At 47.0% G+C, this 21,579-nt stretch overlaps 1 protein-coding gene across 8 annotated transcripts in view; it reads right to left on the bottom strand.

Annotated features, from left to right (window-relative positions):
* FRMD4A (FERM domain containing 4A) overlaps positions 1-21,579 on the bottom strand; it is a 350,648-nt gene that overhangs the window by 153,934 nt on the left and 175,135 nt on the right. For all 8 annotated transcript variants that reach the window (XM_082618234.1, XM_082618233.1, XM_082618232.1 and 5 more), the window contains exon 3: positions 7,949-8,043. In XM_082618234.1, the coding sequence (XP_082474360.1) occupies positions 7,949-8,043 (95 nt within the window). The remainder of the gene's footprint in view (positions 1-7,948; positions 8,044-21,579) is intronic.

The raw sequence follows: 21,579 nt of genomic DNA, 5'->3' as shown, positions 1-21,579 counted from the left end.
GGGATACGGGTTCGTGCCCCGGTCTGGGAGGATCCCATATGCCGCGGAGCGGCTGGGCCCGTGAGCCATGGCCGCTGGGCCTGCGCGTCCGGAGCCTGTGCTCCGCAACGGGAGAGGCCACAGCAGTGAGAGGCCCGCATACCGCAAAAAGAAAAAAAAAAAAAAAAAAAAAAAAAAAGAAGTACGTGTGCTCAGGGATTCCCTGGTGGCGCAGTGGTTGACAGTCCGCCTGCCGATGCAGGGGACACGGGTTCATGCCCCAGTCCGGGAAGATCCCACATGCCGCAGAGCGGCTGGGCCCGTGAGCCATGGCCGCTGAGCCTGCGCGTCTGGAGCCTGTGCTCCGCAACGGGAGAGGCCACAACAGTGAGAGGCCCGCGTACCGCAAAAAAAAAAAAAAAAAAAAGAAGTACGTGTGCTCAGAAAGGACAGCTCAGGGATACTGATTTAGCTATCATTATTTGAATCCCTCAAATAATGGCTTTCAAGTATGGATACGTTGAGTGTATGAGTGAGAGAGAGAAAGCCTGCAAGAGTGATGCACGCACACAGATAAAGGTAAGGAATGTACTGGGGAGCCCGGATGACTAAGTCATGGGCTCTTTTGTCCATCTGAATTTATGCCTTTAATTTTTTATTATACGGAGGAATTGTTTGCTCCACGATGTCCTCTGAAGGCTAGCCCCAATTTTCTTTTCTAGTACCTTCTACACTCTATCTTAATATTTACCTCCTAAACTAAAAATACAAGCTCTCCAAGGGGTCAAAGGCCAGTTACTTCTGTATCCCCAGGCTTAACAGTGGATGCTAAATAAACATGTGCTAAGAGGTGAATACACCGGCCTCAGATAAGCCCCAACAGTGGATGCTAAATAAACATGTGCTAAGAGGTGAATACACCGGCCTCAGATAAGCCCCACAGATCAATATTGCTGCTGGTGCCCTGACTGCCCTCCACGTATAGACACCGCTCCCGCCTTAACTAAACGATCTCCATATTCGATGAGAATTCACCTCGTCCAGGATCCGAGTGCCCCCGTACCACTCGCTTTGGAAAGGAAAAGGTCAGGAGAAAGCCAGGACCTCTAAGGTCCCTTCTGGTTGCCTCATTCCTTTTTATTTCTCTTAGCTGCACACAGGAAGAGTTCCGCTAAAGCCCCTTTCCAGTTACTGCACGGAAGTTTCTGTTGTTTTCTGCAGCATCTGAAGGTCTATGCAGGCTGCCTCCAAGGGGGTAACGAACGCTGAATGCTGCGTTCCCAGAAGCAGCTATTACAACCCAGGCACCGAGGTTGTAGCCACTGATTTTCTCCTTAGTCTCATGGTACAGAGCATTTAATGAATGGAAATCCCAAACCTATTTCTAAATAAATGACATTCCCAGGGCTGCATCTTGTGGAGGTTTCTTCTGCAATTGGAAAATTGCTTTTCTACTTTACTTTTTTTTTTTTTTTTTTTTTTGGCGGTACGCGGGCCTCTCACCGTCGCGGCCTCTCCCGTTGCGGAGCACAGGCTCCGGACGCGCAGGCTCAGCGGCCATGGCTCACGGGCCCAGCCGCTCCGCGGCATGTGGGATCCTCCCGGACCGGGGCACGAACCCGTGTCCCCTGCATCGGCAGGCGGACTCTCAACCACTCCGCCACCAGGGAAGCCCTCTACTTTACTTTTTAAATTGTACATCAGCTTGTGACTGGGAAGTGCTCATCAACTAGACCCTTTTCAGATGTCTCAGTCAATGCCAGTCCTGGGATGCAGGACCCAAGGACACTGTAGGACAGAAGATTCTCCCCATTGTCCTGGCATTGGGTCTACGGATGTATTTCCAGTGTGTTGGGGGCATTTTGGACCTTAATTATCCAGATAAATCACACTCCCTAAACAGTACCTATCCAATTAATTAAGACATAGCATGTTGTTAAAAAAAAAAAAGCCTTAATTGGTTCTTAAACTTAGATTCTGTCTTCAGAGTATCTGTGAACCCTCTAAAACTTAAGTACTAATTATTTTGTGTGTAAACGTTTGTGGAGGTGAGGGAATGTAACTGAAATTTCACAGGGGTCTGTGATTAAATATGAGGTTAAAAACTGCTCATTTTCTTTTTTTTTTTTTGCCGTACGCAGGCCTCTCACTGTTGTGGCCTCTCCCGTTGTGGAGCACAGGCTCCAGACGCGCAGGCTCAGCAGCCATGGCTCATGGGCCCAGCCGCTCCGCGGCATGTGGGATCTTCCCGGACCGGGGCACGAACCCGTGTCCCCTGCATCGGCAGGCGGACTCTCAACCACTGTGCCACCAGGGAAGCCCCTCATTTTCTTAACTGGTATGTGAAAATACATTCTAACTGTATGTGGCTTTGAAAATGTGCAATAATGGCTAACTGAGTTTCTTAACCTTTTCCCTCAACTTCCTAAGTACTTCTTAAAGTATTTTTACATGGATACTCATTTACAGCATTTGACAAACAATCCTTAACATTTACAAGAAGAGATTCAAATTTAAATATTTTACATAATCATGACCTCAGCTTGGGGTGTGTTTGACAACTTCCGCTGAATAGTCTAAAAGTTGTTTAGTTGTTGCTTTTGATGATGGGATTCTCTGTCAAAAATTTTTTTAATTTTAAAAATTAAAAACTTGGGTGTTACAGGTGTTTGCATATGTCAATATTATGTGAGAACCTAAACAGGAAAAGAATTTGAAAAAGAATAGATATATCTATACTATACGTGTAACTGAATCACCTTGCTGTACATCTGAAACTAACACAACATTGTAAATCAACTATAGTCCAATATAAAATTTAAAAAAAATTTAAAACTCGGGTGTTACAGGTGTTTGTCTAGGTCTCAACTCCTTGAATTGCACACTTTAAATATGTGTAGCTTAGTATGTCAATTACACCTCAATATAGTTTTTTGTAAAGACACCAAAACAGAGGAAATAAAAATTAAGACTGAGACTAGGTCATATAACCAAGAATAGGGCTGTATGGATTTAAATTGTACAATCAGAACCATGAGTTCAAAAAAAAATCAACTTGGTTGTTGAAACAGCAGTGGAAATATTTCGAAAATAACATGTAAAAATAACTTTCCTTAAATTATGGACACCAATGTTTGATAAATGAAAATCTTGATTACTCTATTTGCACTCAAGGAAACACTAAATCTGAACTTCTGAGTTGGTCTGCAAACAGGTTTCCAGAGTCTGGGGTGGGGGAGAGTTTATAACTTTGCAGGTTCCTGGTGTGTGTCCTGATGGGTCCCAAACATTCAAAGTTTGAGTGAACTCAGCTTCTCTTCCTGCTTCTGGAGGCAGGGAGCAGAGGTAATTCACACCAACATTACCCTTTCTCTAGAACAGGGGCTTTCAAACTTGGCTGCATTCGAGAATCACTTGGGGAGCTTTCAAAATCTTGATGCTCAGGCCACACTCAGACCAATTAAATCAGAATTTCTGAGGGTAGGGCCCAGACACCAGCATGTTATAAGGTGTCCTAGGTGACTTCAGTGTGGAGTCAAGGTTGAGGATCATGTCTGTAGCAAAACATTAATGATTATTTTAAGATCAAATTTATACGAGGCTCTTACTTGGCCTCAGAATGTTTTAAAGAACACCAAAATGTCATTGTTTGCATGTATCACCACAATTCAGATATTCACAGATAATCGTCTACAGACACACCTCAGAGGTATTGGGGTTTGCTTCCAGGCCACCGAAATAAAGTGAATGTCGCAATAAAGTGACTCACACTAATTTTTTGGTCTCCTAGTGCACATAAAAGTTATGTTTACACTATACTGTAGTCTATTAAGTGTGCAATAGCATAATGTCTAAAAAAACAAGGTATATACCTTAATTAACTATACTTTATGGCTAGAAAGTGCTAACTAGCATCTGAGCCTTCCACAAGTTGTAATCTTTTTGCAAAAGTGATATCAAAGATCACTGATCACAGAAAACCATAACAAATACAGTAGTAATGAAAAAGTTTGAAGTATTGTGAGAATTACCAAAACGTGACAGAGACACAAAATGAGCAAATGATGTTAGAAAAATGGCACCAACAGACTTGCTCGATGCAGGGTTGCCAAAGACCTTCAATTTGTAAAAAGAGGGAAGAGATACGGGAACATATGTATATGTATAACTGATTTACTTTGTTATACAGCAGAAACTAACACACCATTGTAAAGCAATTATACTCCAATAAAGATGTAAAAAAAAACACAAAAAAAACACAGTATCTGTGAAGTACAATAAAGGAAAGCATAATAAAATGAGGTATGCCTGTATATCTCTTTTTATTTGTGCAGAATTATTAAAAATAAAAGGGGCTAAACGCACTTGAATCCAAGAATAGAAAAAGACATTCATGGGAAACTGATGAAAGTTGAATAAAGTCTGTAGTTCAGGTATTAATATAGTACCCATGCTAATTTCTTAGTTTTGATCCTTATCACATGGTGTGTAGGATATTAACATTAGGGGAAGCTGGGTGAGGGGTATAGGAGAACTCTCTGTACTATCTTTGTTCTGTAAATCTAATTATTTCAAAATAAAAAGTTTTTAAAATTGAATTAAGGAAGAGAAGGCGGAGCTAGTATTAATCCCACACAACTGTTGATTAACTAACAACAGGAAACATCTCTGGGCACTGAGTCTTGCACTGTGGCCTTGGACATACTATTAATGAATACAACTTAGGGGTGAGGACACCCCTACTTAGAGAATCTTCCAATTTTGTCTATATTCTGCTCTATATTTCTTTTCTCCAGGCCCGTCCAGATTCTACAAAATGTCATCAACAGCAGTTCATATTGAAAGACTCACTGACCTGTGACACATATGGCCTACGTGCCATATATTCTACTATTAGGAATGATAACACTGCTGGGAATACCTAACACTGGTGCAGTATTTTATAGTTTACAGCACTTTCTAAGTTAGTCTTGTTTTGATTTGCATTGGGAAAAAAGGCAAATGCACGGACTACACCATGGGTCGCAATAAAGGATGAAAGTTCCATGCATTTTATAATAAAATACGCAGCGTAGCACCTGCAGAAATCACACGCCCGCGCGCGCGCACACACAACACAATACACGTGCACAATTTGAAAACACAGTTATTAAATGATCTTGTGTTAGTGTGTAGTGGTGCCCGGTGTGAGGGCTGGGGGGCGGGGCCACAGGGCAAGCCTAGTGGTTACTGCCCTGTGATCACCACCCTAGACCAAGCCAACCCCGCCAGGCACCGTTCTGTGGTGACAGCTTTCGTTCATTCCTTTCCCGGCAGGAAAAGGAGAAAAGGTCAGATGACCAAAGAGGCCACCAGCCAACGCCTCTGGCCCCAGGTGTTGCCAGCCCATGACTGACTGCGTCCTGAGTCACCGCCATTCCCCTCTCCTCTTTGTTCTGGCTCCTCATCCTAGTCCCTTGGAGGCCCGGTTCCTGATTTCCTCGGGGTCCCTGACACTCACCATTTCCCGGTGAGTCAGGCCCATCTGCCACCTCTTTTCCAGGAACCGTCTGCCAGCTGCAAAGCCCTGTCCACTGATCTCGGCTGGCCGCCTGCCACTCCTACAGTCCCCAGAGGAACGCTCCCGCCCAGGCTCGGGGTGAGGAGGTTGGTGGTGGCCACTCTTCCCCTGGACGGTGCCAGAAGATGGTTCATATCCTCCTCATCACCGCCCCCCAACAGGGCCCTCCAGCTGCCAGTTCCACCAGGCCAGGGGGAAGGGACCCTTCCCTCCAGCCTGGACTCTCTCTCTCTGCTCTCCACCCCCAACACACACGAGCCTTCCCTGCCGGCCCAGGGAACCAGAAGCACCAAGAAAGACCCAGAGCAGACAGGCTCCATTCAATGGGAGAGGCGGATGGTGCTGTGTGGTTTTCCTGCTTGCGTCTCTCCTGGGGGAAGAGCCACTTTCCCCCTGACGTTCACTTCCTTCTGGCTGGTGCCATCAGGGCTGTGGTCTAAAACCTTCAGCTAGCGTAGTTCTTGCTCCTTGGCCCAGGACAACAAGCTCCTTCTCTGACTCTTGTTTACTCAAAAGCGAAGTCCAGTTGGGACTCCTCTCGAGTTCAGTGGCTCTTTTAGAAGAGGAAACGTACTTGGGAAATGTGAACAATGGGATGAATTGAAACGGTGGTTTCTTTCTAATTAGTGAAAAAACGTCTGAGTGGCAATCCAGGGAGTTTACAGTGATTCTCAGGAGAAAGGGTAGAAAACATCTGCATTTGCGGAAGTAGTTACTCTCGACGCATGTTTGTCTTAAAGCATGTTTTAAAATTACTCTGCCGGCTTCTTCCCATCCCAGCCCTCCAGTTCACAGACCCGGTTACTTGATCCCACTCGCAGGCACAGAGAACCTTCTAGACCAGAAGCAACCACTCCTGCCTTCCTTCTGGCTCCGTTCCCTGAGGCTCCAGGGCCAGGGCGTAACCTGTTCCTTCCAGCTTTCTTTTTTTTTTTTTTTTAATTTAATTTGTTTTTGGCTGCACCACATAGCATGCGGGATCTTAGCTCCCTGCCCAGGGATCGAACCAGTGCCCCCTGCAGTGGAAGCGCTGAGTCTTAACTGCTGGACCGCCAGGGAAGTCGCCCTCCTGGCTTTCTTGAGGCAGGTGTGACTGCTCCCAACGCTGCTCCACGATCACACCGTCACCTGAAAGGTTGCTAATTTAGAGGGTGACCACCTGTCCAGTTTGCCCATGACAGTACCGATTTACACCCCCTTTCACTCACAGGGTCCCAATTTAGATCATAAATGCTACGGCCACCCTGTCCACGTGCAGCTCCCGGAGGGTCCTCACGCAGATACACCTGATCATCTCTCCTGCTGACCAACGTGGATGCCCCTGTCCTTGCTCTGAGCCCATCTTGCCTTGATGGTTCCATCTGACGGATGGGGCATAGCCTCCCTGAGCTGTCTTGTGCAGCCGCTAACCGAAGCCTGATCTGTTAGTACCGTAGGAAGTCAACTCTGTAATTCGAAGGATTTGGAGGACTGTGTGTGCATGCGTGTGTGTGTGTACACACAGAGGAAAGAAAATTGTGAAACATTTGCTTAGAACAGCTTTTTTTTTTTTTTTTTTTTTTTTTTTTTTTTTGCGGTACGCGGTCCTCTCACTGTTGTGGCCTCTCCCGTTGCGGAGCACAGGCTCCGGACGCGCAGGCTCAGCAGCCACGGCTCACGGGCCCAGCTGCTCCGCGGCACGTGGGATCTTCCCGGACCGGGGCACGAACCCACGTCCCCTGCATCGGCAGGCAGACTCCCAACCACTGTGCCACCAGGGAAGCCCAGAACAGCTTATTTTTATCCAGGAATCTGTGCAGGTGTTCACTGCAGTCTTTTGTAAACAGTTTATTAAGAAGGAAATTGAAATTTTAGTAAAGATATTCCTTCCTTGTGTTGCAAAACACCGCTGTATAGAGCCAAACAGAAAGATCACTGAACGCAGATGTACTTTTCAACAGATGAACAACCTGAATTTTCGAATTTTATATTCTATTTCAGCGTTGACAGTGAAACGGCACAGATACTTTTCATTTTGAATTTATCATTGCATTGACTTCCTGTTATTGTTATTCCAACACTGGAGAGAAATATTTCATTTCCAGAAGTTTTCATTTAACTCTAATAGAAAACAAACCCAGACAAATCCACTTTTTAAAAAATAAACATTTCGGTTCTGAACACGTACCGGCTTGATTATAAGAACTGGTTTACCTCATAATTTCATAATATGAGCATCACCCTAATTATATCCTTTGGCCGTTCCAGGCATGATCACAAGGCCTTTGAAATTCAGATGATGAACTTGGACTGACCCTGAACCACAAGACCCAAGTGGCCTGCAGCTGCCTTCGCCGTGGACAGCTGGGACAGTGCGACTTCAGGTTCTGTATTTTCCCTTCAGGTTCTCCAAGCACATGGGGCACTTACGTCTCATCTGTGAAGGCGATTCCGAAGTATTCCTTCTCCTTCAGATTGAAGTGAGATGCCACGAGGTCAAGCAGCTCCTTGGCCAAAAGCTTGGGCTGGAGGGAGAACAAAATGGAAGAAGGGTAAGCGATGAGAGATTACTTTTCCTAAAACATGCAATCTCAGGTTTACATAATTCTTTGGAAGGAATGTCCCAAAGCTCAAGAACATCCATACAAATGATTTTTATAAAACCCAGAGGAGTAGACCATGAGGACAGGGCCACCAATGGACTGAGACCTTCGGCCTTGTGTCCTGGTAGTTGGTTCTATCAACAAATGGTACTTGCTCACCAACACAGTTGTCAAACCCCGTGGCTTCCTTCCCCACACAGGAGAACATTTTACAGTGAATTGACAGGAAGATGTCTTCTTAAAAATATATATGTACACATACATATGTAGTAAATACGTTATGACGTATATCAAATATATATTGTATAACACGTTATATAATACTATATTAATATTATAATTAATATGTTGTAGAATATGATTATATATATATTTCACATGCACTTATATAGTATTTGCTACGTGCCAGGCCCTGTTCCAAGCACTTTACAAACACCAGCTTCTTTAACCCTCATCACAACCCTGTGAAATGGTTCTATTATTAACTCCATTGTATGGGGGGGAAACAGGTGCCCAAAGATTGAGCATCTCTGTGTAAGTGTCGGGGCTGTGATTTGAGTCCTGGCTCCAGAGATTAGTGTCCTTATAAGAAGAGATCCCAGAGAGCTTGCTTGCTCTTTCTCTCCACCAGGTGAGGACACAGTGAGAAGGCTGCCATCTACAAGTCAGGAAGAGGGTCCTCACAGAGCCCAACCAGGCTGGCACCCAGACCTCGAACTTCCAGCCTCCAGAACTGTGAGAAAATCAGTGTCTTCTTTTTGTTTTTGGTTGCACTGAGTGGCACGTGGGATCTTAGTTCCCTGACCAGAGACTGAACCCATGACCCCTGCAGTGGAGGCGTGGAATCCTAAACACTGGACAGCCAGGGAAGTCCCCCAAATCAGCGTCTTTTGTTTAAGCCCCCCAGTCTGTGGTATTTTGTAATGGCAGCCCAGGCAGACTAAGAAGGGTGTGCTTCCTTTTAATTCAACAAACATTTACTGTCTAATATGTGTAGGGCACTAGCCAATCCTACAGGAGATACAAAAATGCACAGCACATAGTACTTGTCAATAGGATCTTCAACTTTCATCAGGGCATAGAGTAAGAGCTAGTGTTCATTTTAAAAAGCCAAAGCAGATGGTTCCCTCTTTGCTGCCTCATCCTGAGCTCCCAGGATGGCAGCCTCCGGGCCTCAATCACCATCAATTTACCAATGAAAACTGCCAGAAATGATGGGAGTGGGTTTGAAGCGAGGGCAGAGCTTCCTCCCCCTAGAAGACATGATTAAATCAACAGGAAAATCCATCTTGATAAATCAACGTCATCTAATATTCTATACTCCCGTTCACACTAAAATGTGAAAAAGTAACCGTTAGGGAATTCAAGACTGTATGTAAGACCCTCCTTCATAAATACCACAGGGGAAGGCAGGGGAATAAATGTGGCACATCTCAGAGCATCACTGATAAATGACAAAGTATCAATCCAAGGTGAGGGGGCTCTTGAAGCCTCAGACTGTTTGCTATGGTCGTGTTGCTGGCATCACCTCCATCCCCATAAGGTACCCAGCTGCCCAGATACAAAGCATTTGATGTAGAGGTTGTGACCAAATGTAAGGTAACGTGGCTGATTTTTACACTGTGATGTACTGTAACTTATCCATCCAAATGTCTGCGTTCCTTTCACAGCAGTCACAGCATTTCTATAATCTGCTATTTCTTTAAACATTTTGATAATCTTTGGGGTTTGCCTTTGAAGTTTGTATCACATGTATAAAAGCATCCTCACTGGTGATAAGTCTTCTTGTACTCAGAACGGACTTGATTTTTTTCACAAGTCACGTGAAGTCAAGTCTGATGAATGGTGACAGAGGTGGCGGAGGTCAGGAGCACATTGGATCAAGCTGGTTTTATAAAATGAGGTATGACTATAGTCATTATTTGTGGGTTCTTAGGGGTGATGGTGAGGTTTCCAGCCTAAACTTGGAAATGACAGAATAAGATTTCCTTCTCTTTGAGAGTTAAACTTGAAAGACAACATCCCAATGGAATTGACCAGCGATACATAAATTTACCCAGAAAGAGAAAAGAATTACTGTTAGGGTTGGAATAATAGTATATCTATCACATGACTAAATATCGTAATTGTTCCATAGAAGGGGCTGGGTGAATGACCTGTGGGTGTGGGGTGGCAGATGGAAGGGAGTCTGGGAAAAGGAAACGAGCTGGGGAAACAAATGCAGTGTTAGCCAATAGGCCTTAAATATTTGAGTCCCAGTGGTAAGGCGTCTTCTCTGGCAGACATGGAGGCATGAGGAGGCATGACCGTAGCCAGTCATCTGAAACACTCACGTTACCTATTTAACTCCCCTACCTCCAATCTCATACCTTCCAAAGAACTTATTGAGGTATTATTGCCATGTCCAACGTATGCTGCTGAGGAGCCTCCTATATGACTGCATTATCTTCTAAAATAAGAGACTGTCATTCCTCTGCCAGTGGTGATGCTGAGACTTGGAGACATCAGGCAGGCTGTCTCACAGCAAAGCCAGGCTTCCAGATGAAGTCAGACTGGCCTCACAGGTCACACGTGCTACCCTTCTGCCACCCCAACTCTACTGACTCTAATTCCTGGGTGAGAGGTCAAGGATCATGAGCCCTGAGGGCCCTATCTGGGTGAGGGTTATTTTGCTCACTTGAAACCAGAACACTGACATTTTATACATCAATACTGATTTATACATCAGGTACTTTGAACTTGGTTAATGTGACTCTTCCCCCGAGGATGAACAATCAGGTTTCTGCACTGCAGAGCTAAGGGACTGACTTGACATGCTGAAAAATTCACCAGAATAATGGCTGTCACCTTAGGAGCCTTGTTGACACTGACTTTTGGCTTCTCCATGGTGACACATCCCTATGATTTAGCCTGTCACCACAATCCTTTTTACATTGGAATTTCTACAGTAAAAAACCAAACTTTCTTGGGGACGCATACACTGAACGCAGCTAAAAGGATCTGAGCGATAGCAGCATCCCTCAAATAAACTTTATCATCTCAACCTAACTCTTTTCAAGGATAGGATCTGTTTGGATGCATATCTTTGGTCAAAAAATAAAAAAATGTTAGTCCCATTACTTCATACAACAGTAATCATAGATCCTATGCACTACCCTCAATAAAGAAAAGCCTACATTAATTACCCACAATATATACACGGGGAAATAAAGGCATTGAAGGGGGAGGTAACAGATGCCAGAAGATGTTGAGGTTAGAACTCCTGAATCTTAAGTCCCATTAAAAGGTACACTCTTTCTTCCGCTGTCATGGTGACTGGCAATGCCCCAGCAAGTAGCTGCTCCATCAATGAGAGAGAGCTCTCCCATCCACCTGATGGACGTGTAGCATGAGAAATAAACCTCGTTGCTAAGTAACCTTGACATTGGTGGCTGTTTGTCATCACAGCATAACCTAATCTATCCTGATTGGTTCAGGCACCAAAACTTTAATTCCCTGTATGGTAGGTTTAAAACCATTTAAGGCATCAGCCTGTGATTTCCTGATCTTGCAAACTAAGACAACATCCCACCTTGACGCGATGGTGATTAATGAACTACATTTCTTAAACTCATTTGGTGAACGTTGCTGGGTAGAAAGCTTTATGCTGTTGTGTACTTTGAAGGGATGTTTACAGAATCTGCTGATTACAATTTGCCAATTACTTTGTTGTAAACATTTGTGGAGCTTTGCAGGATCGGCCTGGGAGTGAGGCCAGACAGGCAGCCTGTAGCCCAGTCAAGTTCCACAGGACAAACCGGGCCGGGGCCTCAGTGCCAATGTGAGCAAGGCAAGCCCTGCGCGTCTTGGGTTAGAAACAGCCTGTGCTGGGTCACTGGTGCCAACCCGGCCCTCCGAGGTCACGACATTTAAGACTGACTTTCTCTCAGACTGTAATGAACTTTGTTCACTCAATAGCTTTTCTTTTTCTATCTCAGACTCTTTTTCCAATGTGTCCTTCTAAGCTTTTATTCCTCCTTATATCTGACAAATAGAATCTCTTTATAAACGTCTGACTCTACCACACAGATCTAAGTTCCCAAGGGCTCTGAACTGTTCCAGTGGGAAGCCACGCACATACCAGCATGTACAGGGCTCTGGAACGGGCCCCGTCTACGCTGCCTTCCGAGGTGGGACATGACTGGATTGTAATGATCAAAAGAACACTTCACACCAATGTATGGCTGTACAGCGCTCTGGGCACACCCGTTCCCCGATGATCTTTCTAGTGAACTCGAGAGCTGTCCAGGCAGTCTGAGGAGAGCCATCCGCTGACCAGGTGGTACCCAAGCTCCTCTCCAGTTTCCCACAGAATAGTTTTATTATCACTCACATAGTCTACTTTCCTCTTAACATGGATCCATCCCAGAGAGATGCTCTTGGACAAACTATAACTTCTTAGAGCCTCAGAGCCTCAGTGTTCTCGTCTATAAAGTGATGAACTAGATTGATGAATCGAACTCCTGCCTTAAATTTGATTCGTTATGCATTAAACTTATTAAATTTAGTTTCTTCCTTCTCTAAAACCTTCCCAGCCTTCTCAAGGGTCTAGTCACTCATTCTAAAACACTTTGCAACCATTCTGGATCCCCCCTGGATCTCTTAAAATCTGTCAGTTAACATAGCCATCTTTCTTATATAATCTCTGGCAAGTCCCTTGACCTCTCTGTACCTCAGTTTGCTCGGCTGCAAAATGGGGATGATGACCACGCCACATCCCAGGGCTGCTATGAGGATTTAATGAATTAATATGGATCTGCATAAGGTGCTTAGAGCAAGTGTCTGGCACAAAGCGAATGTTCTATGTGTTCATGATTATTTCAGACCCTCATTATCTCACCTATGAATTACTATAATAATCTCCTAAATGGTATCAAGTTATATATGTCAGTCTGTTTTTTTGTTTGTTTGTTTGTTTGTTTGCGGTATGCGGGCCTCTCACTGTTGTGGCATGTCCCGTTGCAGAGCACAGGCTCTGGACGCACAGGCTCAGCGGCCATGGCTCACGGGCCCAGCCGCTCCGCAGTATGTGGGATCTTCCCAGACCGGGGCACAAACCCGTGTCCCTTGCATTGGCAGGCGGACTCTCAACCACTGCGCCACCAGGGAAGCCCTGTCAGTCTGGTATTTAAGTCCACTCTTTGAATCTAGTTCCTATCCAACCTCACTTTTGCCCGATTCCCTCCAAAAGTACTCATTTCTCTCCAATTTATTTGTGTCAGAGTGAAGAAAACACCAATCTCGTTTCTATTTCCAAAACTTTGTCCACAACATCCTCTCCCCTGCCATTTGAATTTCATCTTGCTCAAGGCCCACTTCTTCCAGGAAGCCCTCCCTGATCATCCTACCTCCAAACAGTCTCTTTCTCCTCTGAATTCCTAGAGCATTTACCACAGGGACTTGATTCATGCTTGGCCTGCATGCTCTTGTGTTGTGATAAATTTATTTTAATTAAAACATTTTTACAAGTATGGTAAAACACACATAACATAAAATTGACCATCTTAAGCACTGTTAAGTATACAGTTCAATATTGTTAAGTATATTCACACTGTTGTGCAACCAATCTCTAGATATTTCCTCTTGCAAAATAGAAACTCTGTACCCATTAAACAACTCCCCATTCCCCTTCCCCCCAGCCCCTGGCAACCACCATTCTGCTTTTTTTCCCTATGAATTTGACTATTCCAGGTACCTCATCTAAGTGCAATTATACAGTGTTTGTCTTTTTGTGACTGGCTTATTTCATTTAGCATAACAGCCTCACGGTTCATTCACATTGTAGCAGGTGTCAGAATTTCCTTCCTTTTTAGGGCTGAATAATATTCCACTGTGTGGATAAACCACATTTTGTTTATTTTTTGATCCATCAATGGACACCTGGGTTGCTTTCCTGTCTTGGCTTTTGTGAATAATGCTGCTATGAACATGGTGAATTTTTTGTGACATGACTTGCTGTGTCCTGTAATGGGCTGAATGGTCGCCCCCAAAAATTCTGTCCACATCCTACATGCTGGAGCCTGTGACCATGACCTCTCATTACAAAAATGTGATTACGATCCTTGAGAGGAAAAGGGTCTCCTGCACTATCCAGGTGGACCTCAAGTGCAATCACATGGATCCTTCTAAGAGAGAGACTTGAGGGAGTTTTGACAGAGACAGACACACACCAGAGGACCGTGTGAAGACAGAGGCAGAGATTGGAGCGATGAAGCTGCATCTCAGGGAAGGCTGGCAGCCACCAGAAGTCAGAAGAGGCAAAGAATGGATTTCCCCCTCAAGCTTCCAGAGGAAGCTTGGTTCTGCTGACAGCTTGATTTTTGACTTCTGCCTTCCAGAACTGTGAAGAGAATACGTTGCTGTTATTTTAAGCCCCCAAGTTTTGTGGTGATTTGTTACGGCAGCCTCAGGAGACAAATACACACCCCTCAGGCAGAAGCCCCGCAGTGTCTGGCAGGTCCTAATAGCAGGAAGTGTGGCATGGACATATATACACTACCAAACGTAAATCAGATAGCTAGTGGGAAGCAGCCACATAGCACAGGGAGATGAGCTCGGTGCTTTGTGTCCACCTAGAGGGGTGGGATAGGGAGGGTGGGAGGGAGGGAGACGCAAGAGGGAAGAAATATGGGAACATATGTATATGTATAACTGATTCACTTTGTTATAAAGCAGAAACTAACACACCATAGTAAAGCAATTATACTCCAATAAAGATGTTTAAAAAAAAAACCCCCCCAAATTTGCTGGTTGTTCGAGACATAAAATGCGATCTCAGCAGAAAGCCCTTTACTAGTATTTGCACTTTCTCTTTATAATTGCCATTGACTTTCTGGGCAAGGAAGCCACATACACAAGTCCAGGTGGAGCAGCCTTTGTATCAGAACTGACGCTGGGTCAGTCACTGGCAGCGTGGGCTTCAACTCAGTGACTTCTCCCCTCAAGCCCTTCCCTGTCATCCGCCACTCCCTTGGGGCAGCTCACAGATTCAAAATCAATGGAATGGCCACTTCTGAATTAATTGCATTAAAAAAATTAAAACATCCCACGGCTCCCATCTGTGCTCTGGACGGCCGAAAGACTGACCCTCTCACCTCTCCCTCCGCCCCAAGGCTGATCTGGACGATTCGCTTCTGGCTGCAGTGCCCACAGTGACCGCCAGGCTGCCGGGGACAGCTCCGCAGCCGGGCCACACCCTCCCGCTCCGAGGGCACCGCCAGCCCCATCCCAGGAAAGGGTGATTCCCGCCCCCCCCCCCCCCGAGGAGTGGCCGCGTCCGTGGAGGTGGCAGAGAGTCCAGTGCTGCGAGTGGGGAAGAAAGCGTGGTCACTGTGCCCTTTCTCTCCAACCTTTCTGAAAACCGAGAGAGAGGGAGAGAGGGCGGTGAAGAGGGGCAGCTCGGAATCAACCATGCCTGAGCCTGCGGCCTCTTTGAAGCTCTGCCTGTTATTGTGTTTCCCAGAGCAGCTGGGAGCCCGGCTCCCGCCCTCCCTCCCCCTCCCCCTGGGGGGCTCGGCATTAAGCAGCCGAGCGCTCATTGGCTGTTCGTTCGTCCTGGGGAGGGGGCGCCGGTGATCGAGAGAAAGCGTGAGGTCATCGCGCACACAGACGCGGGTCTGGCCGCGCTCCCCCTCACCGTCACCCCCTTGACGCTCCGGCTGATTAGCTGGGGAGGCTGGCTTCCTTCCTACCCCGTCTGAGCAGTCCCTGGGTTCCGTGGCCGGGGGCAAAGGGGGCACTGCTTCCTTTACGTAGGCTTATTTGCTCTTCTGGGCTCCCAGGCGCCTGGGATAGGCAGGGGTGGGGGGAGTGTAAAGCTCAGTGGGTCCTGCCAGAGGGAGCACCTCTCTATCTGGGAGGTCCCCATCCAGTAAGAATCCCAGCTCCTTAGTGGACAGAAGACGAATGCTTTACCTCCGGCTCAGGAGGGTACAGCAGCAGAACATCTCAGCAAAGCTGGCTCCAGACACAGCCAATACTAACGGTTTCCATTTACTGGGTGCAGCCTCTGTGCCAGCGCAGAACTGAGTCAATCCTTACCCAGCAGGCAGATGCCAGGATTACCCCCATTGGATACAGAAGGAGCCAGAGCACAGAGAAAGCAGCAACTTGCCAAAGGCACACAGCTAGTAACCCGCAGATTTAACTCAACAGTCAGGTAGGTATAAGTCACCTAGGGACGCTGGATTATATAAAGAGCCAGAGAGACTGGTTACCCAACCCACTTAACTGACAGGGCAGGAAACTAAGGTTCAAGGAGTCGAGAAGCCTGTCCATGGACAAGGGAGGTCACCTTAGTGACCAGCACATGTGGGGATGGGACCCAAGCGCCTGACCAGTCCTTTGCTAGTCCACTTAAGTAGGCGGTTTCAGAAAAGGCTGCAACGATCTGAAACAGGAAGGAAAGAAAACCAAAGGGCATCAATCACATGTGGGTCCTGGCAGGCAAAAAGCAGTCACTGCACACACCATGTTAAGGTCTGGGTTTCCTGGCTCCTCCCCAGCTTTCCCTCCTGCTGCTGCTGTCCCTATGGCCCCAGCACCATCATATCCTACAGGCCTCCCCCTGCTAAGTTCCGGGCTCCATGCTTCACTTATACAATCTTATTCCATCTTCAAAGCAAAGCAACCCTGCAACGTTGTACCGATGAGAACACTGGGGCTTAGAACAGTTACTGTGCTCAAGGTCACAACCCCCCAAGGGTACAGGGCAGACGAGGGGCTTGAGTCTGGACTGACTCTAAAGCTTTGGTTTTAAATGCCGGGTACAGATCCAGCAAGTCGCAAAAGCACAGACAGGAGGGGTCTGAAGCTGCTTTTTCTAAGCGCAACAGAATTCTGCCAGACAATATGTTCCCGGAGGGCAGGGATCAGGTTTGATCAACATCTGTAGCCCAGCCCTCGAGCACAGTGCCCGACACACAGGTTTTTTTAATTGGTAGATGGTTCTAGACTGAAGGGTCATTGTTTGATTGTTACACCAGCCTAGCAGGAAAGCTGACCACGGGGAGGATGAAACCCACACGCCCTCTCAAGGCTGGTTGGAAGCACAGAGCTGCTAGGCAGAGACTGTGGTACCCCATGGAGAAGGATGGGTCCAGATGCCATATGCCCAGATGCAAAAGAGCCCCTGGGTTTCAATAGGGTCACATACCTCCAGGCACCCACGAAGGAGGCTGTGACATATACTTTGGGAAAGTTACTTGTACACCCAGGAAAAGATGTGTTATGTCTGTATTCCTTTCAACAGACTCTGCCCTTTAACCCAGCATCAGGGACTAACCTTGCTTGTTTCCCAGTTGCTTGTCCCCACCCTTTATACTATTCCTATGTATTATTCTCTATATGATACTAATTTATTCCCTTGTTCTCATCCTCTTATTTCCACATGGTTTCTTCCACATTTTGCTAAGATTCACCCTGGTCCCAGCATGGGGGAAAGTTGGGGTTGAAATCAGTCTGGGAAGCCGAGCCTTTCTCATCCATGCATTTGAATGATGCCCAATGGGAAGGCTTTGACAGGCGCACATAATTATTACTCCTCCAGAAATGCAAAGTGCTTCTGCCAGCTGGCTGGGGAGCCTGCTTTATTCAGGATCTGCTCCCCTTGGGGCTCTGGGCAGGTGTTCATTAGGGAGCGCCTGCTGATTAACACAGTAACCCCCAGACTCCAGCCTGCTTGGGGCAATGTCGCAAGAACTGCTCATCCAGGGTGGCTCCCCTCGGCAGCCTCCCTGCATTCATGAAATGATAACGGTTTCAGTGAGGCGAAGCAGCCGCATAGCACAGGGAGATCAGCTCGGTGCTTTGTGACCACCTAGAGGGGTGGGATAGGGAGGGTGGGAGGGAGGGAGACGCAAGAGGGAAGAGATATGGGAACATATGTATATGTATAACTGATTCACTTTGTTATAAAGCAGAAACTAACACACCATAGTAAAGCAATTATACTCCAATAAAGATGTAAAAAAAAAAAAAAAAAAGATGTGCGGTACTCAACTTGTCTTTACCAAGGTCAGGCTGACAAGTCTGCAGCCCCAATTCGGAGACACCTGAAGAAAATATGGGGGATGCTAAGGTTCCTGGGATTCATCATCCACAGTCGTTGTGTCTACCCTTTCTATTATTTTTTCTTTAACTCAAAGCCTGCCCTGCATTCTGGGTTATGACCCTATCTTGTTCTACAGTGAATAGTAAATTACTATTTTGGATGTAAACCACCCGTACATTGAATGGGAGGGGAATCCTGGAGTAAGTTCCCCAGGATGGTCACCCTTCCAGTGGGACAAATGGCACCCAGACCAATTCCAACTCGAGGTCTTCACGACAATGCACACTGAATTATTCCCTTTGCCTGATGTTCAGGGAAGAGTGAAGAAGGGCACCATCCCAGAGCACAGGACGTCGGAGTTTTGAAATTAGCTCTGTGTGGTCCATAGGAAGCCACGGAGTCCTAGGCAAGGCTCAACCATTCCGATCAGTTGTGTAGTCAGCGGTAGCTAGGAGCCCTTAGGAGTTTCATTAGTAAAGGGATGATACGGCCATAGGGCAGAGAGGAAGGGTTAGGGTAGAGCCATCTTCCGGGACAGGTAGGCTGACTGCTACCTTTCATGTAATATACAGAAGGGTGGCACCTACTGTCCTTTGCCAAGGGCATGGCTGATGTTCAAAGAATATGGCTTCCTCACCCACATACCGGAAATAGAAAGCTTGCCTTCTGGTATGAGGATGGGGAGAGTGGGGAGTTGCGAGGGATTAAAAAAAAAAAATAGGGCTTCCCTGGTGGCGCAGTGGTTGAGAGGCCGCCTGCCGATGCAGGGGATACGGGTTCGTGTCCCGGTCCGGGAAGGTCCCACATGCCGCGGAGGGGCTGGGCCCGTGAGCCGTGGCCGCTGAGCCTGCGCGTCCGGAGCCTGTGCTCCGCAACGGGAGAGGCTGCAACAGTGAGAGGCTCGCGCACCGCCAAAAAAAAAAGAAAAAAATATATATATATGACTGTGATTGATCCATCTATATATGCTGTGATGGATCTTAAAATGTAAGCACCCCTTTCATGCAATCGGGGCAGTGGATTTGTAGTCAGACCACAGGGTGTGGAAACCCAATTCTATTCCATGTATAAATAAAGCATTTATTTTCACTTTGAAACATTGGGACAACAACATCTACTTCATGGGCTGCTGTGAGGAGTCAATACATGATCATTTATAAAGTACCGGGTGCACGAAAGATGCTGAATAAAGGCAGATTCCCCTTTTCTCCTTCTGTCAGTAACTGACTCCCCATACAAATGACTTATCCTCTCATCACTTTGACAAGGACCTGCTCTGATCGCAATCTAAATCCTCTTTTGAGTGAACTGTCATATCCTTTATCCCAGGAACCATGAATAAATCACCGCTAGGCAGTAAGGAGAAGAGAAAGCAGACAACCTCCCTTGCAAGTGAACCTGTTTGGGTAGAAGTTCCCGAAATAGCACCCCGTCTCTGCTCCCAGCGTCTGCTCAGTGCTCAGTGATGCTCGCTTCCATTCACTCGAGTGATTTACTTTCTCATATCGGTCCCTGCCTCCTGCTTCTTTAGGGTTAAAACGACGTTTACTGGCCAGAAGAGAAAGAAGTCTCTCTCCTGCTCCAGGGATGCATGGAGACACGGTGCTGGCTTTCTGGTGTTTGGAAGTTCCCCAAGTCTCCTCCCTGCGGACCCTTCCCCCATCACTCTCGCAAATTGTTGGCAGGTACATGCTAGAGACAGACAGTGCGCTCTGCCCGAAGATGATGTCATTTTCAAGGTACTTAAAAAGGCACTCTCGCCGGGGTGGGAGAGAGATGAGAAAGTGCACAGGCACTGGTGTCCCAGGAAATGAAGGAGGGCAGGTCAACTTCTGGCTGAGAGATATTTATCCCTGAAGAGCCGTTTCACTGAAGCCAGACAACAAGGCAGAAAGCTCTGCAGCCACCTCCCACGCGCCGTGCTAATTAAGTGGATGAGAACAGATGATGTGCCGCGGGGTCCAAAGAAGAATTGCGCGCTTCTAATACCCTCATTCTCAGATCGAAAATATGATTTTATTATTTGCCTACATTCACCACGCCCCGCCCCCCATTTCCAGAAGGTTCGGAGGAGGCTTACAAAATTTTAAATGGCATATGATAGGGGGATTAAAACACGAAATAAGACAGAGTCCACTGAAGATGCTCAAACCCATGAAATAAACGAGTTCCTGTTGCTGACTAGGTTACACTGTCTTTGTCAACCGACCCAAGAAGCAGGCTGAGTTAACACGCGCAGGCAAGCCTTTTCCTGGGAGGACATCCAAGAAGGAATTTATCGTTTGATTCCACACGTGAGGGACAGCAGACAGCACGTCTTCAACATGGTCCCTGGGAAAGACAGAAATGCAGCTCCCATGAACCGTTTCGTAGTTTAGCCCCTAGGAACCGCCCTCTCCGCTTGGAGCAGGTTTTAAAGCTGTCTCCTGAAGCCCGATGGGATATTCTGGGAGAGGCCTTATGTTAGATTTATTTACATAAGTGAATTTGGCCAGAAATTTTGGAGGCGCTATTTTATTAGGTTCTTAACACATGCTCACGTCAGCCATTAGGCAGCTTGGCACTGACGTCTTGTCTTGATTCTGAAGCCAAGCCAGAGAAGAAATAGGCAGTCAGTCCCAATTCTGGTGAAGGGCACCGGCCTCCTTGCAGACTGCTAAGGCGAGAGGCAACATCCAAGACATCACGCTGGGAAAAGCGAAGCCAGGTGAGCTGAGTCAAGTGCCCTCGGGTCCGGGTGGGATGAAGTGGAGGTGCTGGTACAGGCAGCCAGGAGGTGGAGAACGGTCTGGATCTGCATCTCCTCTTGGGCAGGTCTGCAAGCCCACCCTGAGGAGACCCCCGAGCCAAGCGGGTGGGAGGGAGCTCCCACCTGTGTCTGGGGGCCCTGTCCTTTCCCTTACTGCTGGGCTCTTCCACTGCACGTCTGCTCCTGTGGCCTCTGGGCCCCTTCCTTTCTCTGCTGCCCCCAACTACCTTTTTTGCTTTGGCTACTAGGTGGCATGTGGGATCTTAGCTCCCCAACCAGGGATCAAACCTGTGCCCTCTGCAGTGGAAGTGCAGAGTCTTAACCACAAGACCCCCAGGGAAGTCCCCCGCAACTGCCTTTTAAATTCAAGACCCTGCACGTAGCCCCTCGGGAGAGAGCTGCCTTGACCTCACACCCTCTCTCCGGTTCCCACCCAGGCTGCCCCAGCAGTACCACGTGAGTCACGCACACGGGGTCCATCAGCTTCCTCGGACACTCTGGTCCCACGGCATACGCATCTGTGCTCAGAGTCTATTCCTCTTCAAGAATGACCACGTCTGGGAAGCAGGAACAGCATCGCCTGTATCTCTGTCTCCACAGAGCCTGACCCAGATGGTCA

The sequence above is a fragment of the Mesoplodon mirus genome (assembly GCF_964341445.2).
Source record: "Mesoplodon mirus genome assembly, chromosome: 4".
Lineage (NCBI taxonomy): Eukaryota > Metazoa > Chordata > Mammalia > Artiodactyla > Ziphiidae > Mesoplodon > Mesoplodon mirus.
This window is presented reverse-complemented; position numbering and strand designations above follow the sequence as displayed.